Source organism: Manis javanica, chromosome 17 (assembly GCF_040802235.1).
Source record: "Manis javanica isolate MJ-LG chromosome 17, MJ_LKY, whole genome shotgun sequence".
NCBI lineage: Eukaryota > Metazoa > Chordata > Mammalia > Pholidota > Manidae > Manis > Manis javanica.
Genome location: NC_133172.1, coordinates 3,375,614 through 3,385,559, shown reverse-complemented (window position 1 = coordinate 3,385,559; position 9,946 = coordinate 3,375,614). Strand labels below are relative to the sequence as shown.

At 51.8% G+C, this 9,946-nt stretch overlaps 1 protein-coding gene across 1 annotated transcript; it reads right to left on the bottom strand.

Moving 5' to 3' along the window:
• Nucleotides 1–1,745: 1,745 nt before the first annotated feature.
• Nucleotides 1,746–9,494, bottom strand: OSCAR (osteoclast associated Ig-like receptor). The gene is made up of 6 exons (XM_017671170.3): nt 9,361–9,494; nt 8,618–8,650; nt 6,411–6,710; nt 5,533–5,793; nt 4,996–5,165; nt 1,746–2,345 (listed from the first exon to the last, which is right to left on the bottom strand). The coding sequence occupies exons 1-6, from the start codon at nt 9,443–9,445 to the stop codon at nt 2,268–2,270; spliced, it is 927 nt and encodes a 308-aa protein (XP_017526659.3). The 5' UTR covers nt 9,446–9,494; the 3' UTR covers nt 1,746–2,267.
• Nucleotides 9,495–9,946: the final 452 nt, after the last annotated feature.

The window sequence follows — 9,946 nt, the reverse complement described above, 5'->3', positions numbered from 1 at the left end:
GTGCGGAAAGATGGTAACAGATCAGCTCCCCAGAGGAGAGCCTAGAGCCGGCGGGGCAGGGAGACCCCAGCAGAGTCAGAGGTAGGGGTCTGTCCACCCTCCTCACACAGGCACCCGGACCCAGGGGCAGCCACCGTCTCAGACATCGCTGTCGCTGTGTCAGGGAGAAAAGAGCGCGCAGAGTGGGGCAGAAGGGGGTTACAGCCAAGTGCCATCCTGAAGCCACGCACCCCCGGGGCTCACAGCTGGGGTCCCGCCGGAGTAGGCCGCCGCCCCCAGGGCAGTCCTCCGGCGAGCCAGCTGAGAGTTCCGAGATCTCGGCGCCCCTCGGGGATATGATGCGGCTGCACGGTCAGGCTGCATAGGGTTGAGCTTGTCTGGAGGCAGCTTGGACAGAACTGCAAGGGGCGGAGGCCCTGGAGGCCTGACCTCTGCACACCAGAAGAGGGCGGCGAGGGGAAAGGGTGTGGGCGACGCTGCTCTGCAGCAGGGCAGGGAGCATCTGGGTCAGAGAGCACCAGTGGGCCGGGGGGCGTTTTCTTAGGCCCAGAGCTCACCTCTGGCTAGCGGACGTCCAGTGCAACGCCATGGGGGTGTGCAGGGTCGTCTAGTTTTAAAAGCTGTCTGTTTGGGCTCTGTTTACAATAACCGGGTGTGTAAACATTTGAGTTTGGCGGCCAAGGGCTTTTGAGGCAGTGGATTTCAGCCTGCTGTGACAGTCATGTAGGGCATCTTCGGCTCCTTTATAGAATAGTGCCCCGAGGGGGAACACCTGGAGGTCCTAGGCAGAAAGCAGAAACGACAACCACGCCCTTTGTAAGTGCCATCCTAGTAGGTCACTGTAGTGACACAGATTTCCATGCAACCACAAGCACACCCCTGTAGTCGCTCAGCAAACTGCTTGGCTTCCTCCTCCACAGGGTCTTTGCACATGCTGTTCCCTCGGCTTAGGACACTCTTCCAGCCCCTCTTCGTCTGCTCAACTTCCTGATGTCACATCACTTCAAAAAAACCATCAGAGATTTTCATGATAATCTCAAATCGTCCCACTACAGGTTTTCAAATCTCCCTCTTCTCTGCTATAGCTGTAGTGGTGGAGATGCATAAGGGTTTCCCCGCACCCAAATTCCTCCCTTCCTTTAAATAACAGTGCCCTATCCCCACCATTTTTAGAAGGACACACAACGGAGCCCATATTTGCAGCCAGATCTGTCCATGTGGTTGAGTTCTGGCCAAGGGGATGTGAGCAGAAGGGACATGTTCAAATTTGGGTTCCTGCTCTTAAAATCAATTGTGTGAGCCCTCTTTCTCTCTCTGTCTCCCTCCTTGCCCACTGGCTCAGAACCAGACATGAAAGCTACATGTTGATAAAAGCTAAGCGGTTTATATGGTCTTTGACTGTTCAATTGTGTCCTGTTAAGTGAGACAGAAATAAAATTACATGTAGGTTTTTGTTTTGGAGGGTGGGGATTCTTTTTGTGAGGCAGTGTAAAGTGGTCCCTAACCAGTACAGTGAGTAGCAATTTGGTTGACGCTTTTCTCTGTGAGCTTCGTGAGACCGGGGTACTTGTCTGCTGTGACTCCCCACTGCGCCCCCAGCGTTAGCCCAGTGTCTCACACATGGTAGTCGTTGAGTAAACATGTGACAAGGGGATGGGAGTGTGGGGCAAGCAGGTACACGGGGACTCAAGCGGAAGTCCTAAGGGTGAAGGTGCCTGGGTTGTGGAACAAGAAAGGACATGCAATTGAAGCTAATAGTATTTGTTTCTCTATTGCTATTATAACAGATTGTCACAAATTAAGTGGCCAAAAACAACATTCATTTTTAACCTTTCAGCCCTGAAAGGTCCATCCAAAATGGTTCTGCAGGCTGCATTCCTTCTGGAGGCAATAAAGAGGAATGAAGTTCCTTTTTCTCCAGCTTCTAGAGGCACCTGCATTCCTTGGCTTGTGGCCCCTCATCACACTGACATCTGCTGTCATCTTCACATCACCTTCTCTGGCCCTGACCCACTGCCTCCCTCTTATAAGGACCCTTGTGATTACATCGAACCCATGCAAATGATCCAGGATAATCTCCCCATCTCTTGATTCTTAATTTAATCACACGTGTGATGTCCCTTTTGCCATGAATAACACCTTCTAGGAATCAGGATGTCACATGGTGGGGGCACCATTCTTCAACATGAGGTAGATGGCGAGAGGACAGGGCCAGCTTACGTAATCTTCAGCATGGTGAGCTCACTCAGTCACGCCGTGCAAGTCTCCTAAGACCTCTGTGCCAGAGTGTGGGGATACAGAGGTAAAACAATCCGGTCCCTCTGGGGAGGAGTGTGTGGTCTAGCCTGGGAGAGAGAGAGAACCAGAATTTAGTATAAGCACTCAATTAGGGATGATAGGGCACTGGGAACACAGAGGGCTCAAGCATAAAATTGCAGAGGAAACAGCCTCCAGTCTGAGCCCTGAGTTGAGCAGGAAAGAGGGAACAGAAAGAAGAGACAGCAGAAGCATCAGTTTCATTATGAACATCTTGGACACACTGCTCATTTGTGAGGGACAAATATAAGCAGCCACTGCTTCAGAAACCATAAATTGCTTTCCAGTTGTTAAGGTGATAATGTTCCATTTGCACTTCCTCATTAAACAGTGAACAAGAGACCATAGCCAAGTAATACCCAGAAGTCTTGACTCAACAAACTGGAAGAGATGTAGTTTGTTATTGTTTTTAAGAGGCAGCCCCAGGGGGGAAACAAAACAAGTCTGACCACACAGAGGCTCTAAGGTCCCAGGTCAAGCACCTGTCTGTGCCTTAGAGGGCTGCCGTGATGATTAGGAATGACACAGGTGGCCCACTTGGCAAAATGACGGTATAGAGACATGACCAATGGCAGGAAGTGAAATTAATGACTACTGTTCACTCAGTAAACATTCACTGAACACGTGATGTCTGTGAAAACTTGTGCTAGTCCTTGGGTAAATTACTATTTTTGGACATTTTGGACAGATAAGTGCATGGCTAGACTGATGGATACTGAATAGGTGAGTGGATTAATAGATTGAAGGGAAGGGTGGATCTAAGAGTGAATGAGTGATGGACAGGATAAACCGAAGAATGGGTAGATGGCAGGTAAGAGCCAGTGAGAAAGGGACGGATGAATAGGAAGAAATAGGATGAAAGCCAACCAACACCTGGATGGATAGATAGCAGAACGAGTGAGTGACTAAATGAATGAGAGTGGCCGAGTGAGTAAGTGACCAGAGGGAGCCCACTTGAAGTGCAAACTCTTGGGCAGCTCCCCTGGGGAGCCACTGCCTTCCTGTGCGACTCTGGGGGGCTTCACCGCACCTGTCCCTTTCACCACGTTCCCATCTGCAAAATGCGGAGATGGGCTCTGATGGCTTCACAGCCCCATCCAGGTCTGGGTCCCTTCTTCTCCCTTGATGCACATATATATGCCAGGGGGTTTGCCCCGGAGACACTCCTTCAGGGCCCCAGAATGTTCTGCCTGGAGCCTCTCCTCCCACCTTCTCAGCAAGGCAGTGCATTGCAGGCAGATAATTTGACTTTAGAATTCAGTTTCGCTGAATCTCACATCTGAGTACCTTAATCTCAAACAAGAGAATTGGGTATTGAAATAACACCACCTTATACTATTTACCAACATTAAAAATTTCCTAATCTTTGTGTAAGACCCGGTTTAGGTCAGATTCTGAAACAATACAACACACCAGTAAATATGGCTCATCCTTCCTCAAATCACATGTGCACGTGTGTGTGAGGTGGGGGTTTGTTCCCAGAAAGGGTGGGGAGTGGTTAAAAGTGCCGATTTAAGATTTTGCAATCCCTCCCTGTGTGTAGGGGACAAGTTTGAGGCCTCCCTCTTTAGGATGGACACGGTAGATATTTCCAGTTTACCCTGCACAGATGAAATCTCAGATGCCTCCATAGGCTGCTCAAGGCTGCACACCTAGTTGAGTGGCAGAGCTGGGGCTGTTCAAGAAATGGAAGTCATCTTCCTTTCCATAAAGTGGGAAGAGGGGAAGGGAAAGTTGGAAATTAACTAAAAATAGAAGAGACGGTGCTGCAGCAAAAGTAGGCATAAATCAAGAAAGGAACACATGAGTGTGGAGTGGTCAGAACTGGAAAGTGGTCAGACATGGAAACTGTGTGCGTGAGGATGAGAAAGGCATTGAGGTGAGCGAGATAAAAACAGAAGTTCAGTTAATAAATCCCGGAGAACCTGTGCAAGCAGCCAGGCCTCGGGGAGGCAGAGAGGTGAGCCGGGAAGAGCACGGAGCCTGCGAGGTGCAGTGGTCTGCCTTATTTTCCCCACTGCTGTGAGGGCGGCCACGAACACACAGGAAAGTAGACGTCCAGTCAAAGCTATACTGCCCGTGCTCCGCCTGCTGTTGCCTTGGCGACAGCCCCCTGCTTACTGATCACGAGGTTCAAGGGAAACAGCCCGTGAAGCTGCACTTGGGAAAGAAGTTTTACTTGGTCTGCTCTTGGTCTACCTCTGGGGAAGGTCGCGGGAGGAATTCCGAAGAGGTTTGCTTGGTGACCAAGAATGATATCATGCAGGGAATGACGATAAGTTGCCTAAAACTTGAGCCAGAGCATGGGCAATGTTAAACGACGGAAACTTCACTCCGCTCCTGTGAATTCTGGTCCTGGCAGAAATGGTGGTTACACAATAGCTCACATTCATGGAGCATTTCTTATGGGTCTGTCGGTTTCAAATGCTTCATGAGTATTGTCCACTTCACCCGACAACAATCCCATGAGGTGGGTCTTATCAGTGTACCCACCTTACCGTCAAGGCTTTTGAGGCTTGGGAAAGGTCCTGGAGGAATGCCCCAGAGGAAAGCTAGAGCACACGGTGTAAGGTTATTACTACTTGGGGAGCTGGGTCCAGCCAGGAGGGCTGTGGGGTGCCGGGAAGGGCCAGTCCAGCCCAAGGGACCCCTGCTCCTCTGCCCTCTCTTCTCACTTACGTTACGTGGCGAAGTCTCGTGCTGCAAGCCCTCTGGGGCTCGGGGCTGGATGCGACCAGGAGCGCCAGTCTGGCTGCGCCAGTCGACAACGACCAGCATGGCCAGGGAGAGGAGGACTAGGCCGGCCAGCCCAAGGCGGATGAGGTTGCCACGGGTGTGGTCAGGGGAGCCTATGAGGCAGCAAGGGAGAGGCCATCAGGGCGGGAGCTGACTCCCTCGAAGCCGGCTGGGGGGCAGGAGAACTCATCCCCGGCCAGGACTCGGGGTCTGAGGTAGGAGGGCTGGGGGCGAAGGGAGGTGGGCTGGGGGCCTGAGACTCGGGTCCGAGGGAGGGACTGGGGGCCTGGGTCTCAGGGAGGGGGCTGCGGGCCGAGGGCTGGGGGCCCGGGTCTGAGGGAGGGGCTGGGGGCCTGGGTCTGGGGGAGAAGGGCTGGGGGCCTGGGACCCGGGTCCGAGGGAGGGGCTGGGGGCCTGGGTCTCAGGGAGGGGGCTGCGGGCCGGGGCCTGGACCCCGGTTCAGCTGCACGCCGGCCTCACCGTCGGGGCGGATGGCCAGGGGCTCGCTGCGCGGGGACAGCACGTAGGGCGCCGAGGGCGTGTGGTAGTAGCAGCTGTAGGTGCCGGCGGCGCGGGCGCCCACCGCGAAGTCGGCCCAGGGCTGCGCGGAGCGGCGGTACTGCAGCGGCGTCGCCCGGCCCTCGAGGTACAGCGCGAAGCTCATGCCCCGCGGGCCGCCCGAGCAGCGCAGCGTGAGCGGGGCGCCGGGCAGAGCCTCCAGCCCGGGCTGCGGCAGCTCGTCTGCGGGGACGCGGGGGCTGGGCTGCCCGCGCCTCCCGCTGGCCCCCCTCCTTCTCTCCCGAGCAGTGGGTCCGTGCCGCCCCCTTCTCTGCGCACCCCCCTCGGCTTCTCCGTCTGTGTCCCTGTGGCCCCGCCCTGTGCCTCCCGCGCTAAACTTCTGTCTCTGATTTTATCTCCCCCTGGATCTCACAGGCAGCGTCTTCTCAGTTCTTCTCCTTGTGCTAAGGTGTCTCTCCCAGGACTTCCCAGCTTTGGCGTTAGGGACATTTGGGATAAATCTGGGAAATTATTTGTTACGTGGGGTGGGAGCAGGGTCCGTCCTGTGCATTATAGGATGTTTTCTCAGGATCTCTGGCCTGTACCTATTGGATGCCAGCAGCCCTTTCTCAGTTGTGACAACCAAAAATGTCTGGAGATATTGCTGGAGATCACCTCGTGGGCACGGTGGGCCCTGGGAGACTCACACCTGCTTCTCTGGTTCATTCTCTCTCTCTCTGTAAATCTTTTTTTCTGTGTTGCTGTGCCAGTCTGTGTATATCTCTCCCTGTGTCCCTCTGTCCCTCCCACACCCCGCCCACCCCTATGCCCCCTCTCCTTCCTGGCCCGAAGGACCTCACCTGTCACCAGTAGTTCCACAGTATTGCTCGGGGGGGACCAGACACCCAGCTCCCATCCAGGCCTCTGGTAGCAGCAGTGGTAACTGCCCCCCTGGGCAGGGGTCACCTCCTCCAGGAAGAACTCTGCCAGCTCCACGGACACATTCTGCTCCAGCACTTGGGGGATCTCTCCAGACTTGAAGAGCACAAACTTCCAGGCAGGTTGGGGCGCCAGACACTTCAAGGTCACATTGACCCCAGGGGCTACAACTTCAGCTGGCTGAGCCCCCAGCAAAGGCTTGCGGTATGAGGCTGGGGGGGCTGAAGAAATGGGGCTGCCTGGGTCTTCAGACCTCCTGGGAGCCCAAGGGGATGAAAGGGAAGCTAGGCTAAGGAGAGAATTACTTGGGGGCAATCACGGCCTTGTTCTCAGCCTCAGTTCCCTGTTTGTAAAACAGGGGAGGTGCTGAATCACAAGCAAGGTTTGTCAAAAACAGATGCAAATCAGATGCACCGGGCATCAACTCCTCAACTTTACAACACAGCTTTTAAACATAGTGTCAAAGGGTTGGGTCCCAGAAATCTGCTATTTTAAATTGCTCTCCAGAATATTTGTATCATATTCAAAATATTTCAATATATGCCAAAACTCGCTGTCTATTTGGAAGAATAAAAAAATATTTGATCCCTAACTCATACCATTCCCCCAAACCAATTCCAGATAAATGAAACACATGCTTGAATTAAAGTATAATTATTTAAAACTAAAAAGGTATTAGAAGAAAATATAGGATAATATATTTGTCGGGGTTAGAGAAGCTGGTCATAAAATATAAAATGAAACCTTCAAAAAGGACGAAGTTGATATATTTGACCACTTCAAAATTTTAAAGTTGTGTATGAGAAAAGGCAAATAAACGCAGCTAGAAGACAAGCGCCAGCACTGGCAAAATGACTTACTCATAAATCACGTAGATTAAGAGTACAGGGAGAAACCCAAGAGCCAACCCAGTCAGAAACTGGGCAAAACATACGAACAGGCAATTCACAGATGAAGTCCAGTTGACCGAAACACATTGAGGCAGGGGTGAAAGTTACTCAACCTTAGTAGTAATCATTTAAAAAAATTGAAACACCAGGAAGACTTTTTTTCGCCTATCAGGTTGTCAAAAATTGAAACAATGGCCAGTATTCCGTTTGAGTGAAGATGTTATGAAACAGGACTTGGTCCGCTAGAGGGCACCTTTAGAGAAGGCAGTTTGTCAGTTTCTATCAAGACACACAAAGGACATGACCGACAACCCAGTGGCTTCACTGCTCTACCCCAGACCAGTGCACCTACATGAGCCCAAAAAACTCACACAGGAGAACTCACCGCAGTACGTGAGGGGGAAAGCTGGAAACAACCTAAATATACATCGAGAGCCCAATGCAATGGTAATATTAGCAGCGAACGTAAAGCTAGTTATGGTGACACAGGAACATCTCCAAGAGAGATGGTAAAGTGATAAAAACAAGCTGCAGATCGGTGTGAGTCATGAAATGTCAGTTTTGCTTTGGCAAGAAAATAAAAAAGTATATAAGTATGTATATATGTTTGAATGCATGGAAACTTTTTGTCAGGATTCAGAGATGATTTAAGGAAGAGGAGAGAGGGGAAGAAAGAGGCTGTTACATATCCTTTGGTTATGATTCATTTTTAAAACCATGAATATATGTTAGCTTTATCATTTATACATAACAATAAAAATAACTTGATAGCTAAGGTATCAGTGATTCCCCAGATGAGTCCTATTTGACGTTGGAGTGTCATGGAGGGAGGTTTGAGAGAAAGAGGTCTCACCCAGCAGAAAACCTGGGAAGAAAACCAGGGCTCTCTCAGGGTGGAGGATCCTACTTTCACGGAAAGGGAGTTGCAAAGGGAATACCTGGCATTGCCAGAGATCCCATGTCCCAAGCCCTGTACTGTGCCAAGCTGTCAGTTTTACATGCGATTTTATTAATCCTCACAACAGCCCATTTCACAGAGAGGGAAACTATGTAGCAAACAGTGGTTTGCTGGAAGTTGTAAATGAGGGAGAGAAGGAGGGAAAGAAAAAAGGAAGGAAGGAAGGCACGGAGAGAGAAAAACAAGGAAATCTGAGATGAGGTTGGGCACCAAAATAAAATCCGAGCGGTTGGAAATGGGATGGTGGCATACAGGAGAACAGTCGGGAGATGTTACTCACCAGTCAGAGTCCTGTCTGCACAACACAGAGGCCCTGTAGAAAGTTGAGGGGGCTAGGTGTTTTCAAAGCCCTAGGCTGCTCCCAGCCCCACGTCCTTGGGAATCCAGGAATCTTGGTCCCCTGGCCCTCTTTCCTCTGGGAAACAGGAATCTTACCCGTATGTCTTCCTCTCTTTCACTAGCCATAAACTCACACTTCCAATCCCCAGCTACTTAAGAAACTAGAAGTCTGGCCCCAGCCTCCTCTTGTCTCTAACCCAAAGAATTCAGGCCCCTGGACCCCACCCACATTTCCAAGGGACAATAATCTGACCCAAGCTTCTCTTCCCTGTGGTTCAGGAGTTCCAGCTCCCTCCCTTCCCAGAGACCCAGGAGTCCTGGCTTCCACCCCACTCCCATAGCAGAATCTAGGATACTCCCTGTCCACAGGAGTTCAGGTCCCTAGCCCCTCCCACCTCAAAATCCAGAGACTCCTGCCCCCACTCCTGCCTTTCCCAGGAACCCTGTGTCCTGTGTCCTCCTGCTTTAGGACCCAAGGGTCTGGGCCCCAGTCCTGTCCTCTTATTCTGGTCTTGAATTCCAAACCTTCAGCCCGTGCAGCCTAATCACCCTGCACTTGCCCCCGGGGAGACCCGATAGTCTTGTCCCTTGCTCTCTCCCCACTCAGGTGTCTAGGTGCCCAGAGGCTGGCTGTCTGCACCAGCTTGGCCAGGGACCCAGAGAGAAGGTGCTGGAGTGGCTCACAGAGGGTCAGCAGCTGGAGGGCCAGCACCACGGCCATGCTGAGCAGATGTCGGCTGCAGAGGGAGCAGGAACTGGGCTCACCCATACCCTCTCCCCTCCCAGGAAATGAAGCAACGTCAGAAAGCTAGAAGCAGAGCCTTGTTTAGGGAAGGGAGGAGTGAGGTGGGGCCTTTGGGTGACTGTGTCACAGCCCCATGGTGCTGTGGAAAAAGTTGAGAGGTGGTCATCAGAACTGCTTGTATTCATTAATGAAGCCTAAAAAAAAAAAAAATAGCACCAGTCATGGCCAGACCCGGAGGTGTGTGATTCTGGGGGCAGAGAGAGGAGTCAGACCCCATTTGCCCTCAAGCAGCTGAAGGAAAGACTGACGCATGCTGGGTCAGTTAAAAGAAAAAATGATCTGAGCTGTAATAGAGGTCACATAGCGAGGGCACTGTGAGAGCCCACAGAAGGCCCCCATCCCTCCTGGGATGAGAGTTACGGCTTCCAGGACAACTGATTTTTGAGCTGCGACCTCAAATTATGATGGATCAGTAATTCTTCCTCTCCCAGTCTCCGTTCTCCATGTGCAAAAACTACAAAATGA

What these genes read in the sequence shown, in the direction of transcription:
- OSCAR (XM_017671170.3), bottom strand. Translation starts at nt 9,445, where the DNA reads ATGGGTGAGCCCAGTTCCTGCTCCCTCTGCAGCCGACATCTGCTCAGC. An exon ending in TGTGGAACTACTGGTGACAG is followed by an intron (nt 5,794 to 6,410) that starts GTGAGGTCCTTC and finishes GCGTCCCCGCAG; the next exon opens with ACGAGCTGCCGCAGCCCGGG. An exon ending in ACGAGACTTCGCCACGTAAC is followed by an intron (nt 2,346 to 4,995) that starts GTAAGTGAGAAG and finishes TCTCTCTCCCAG; the next exon opens with GCTAGACCACACACTCCTCC.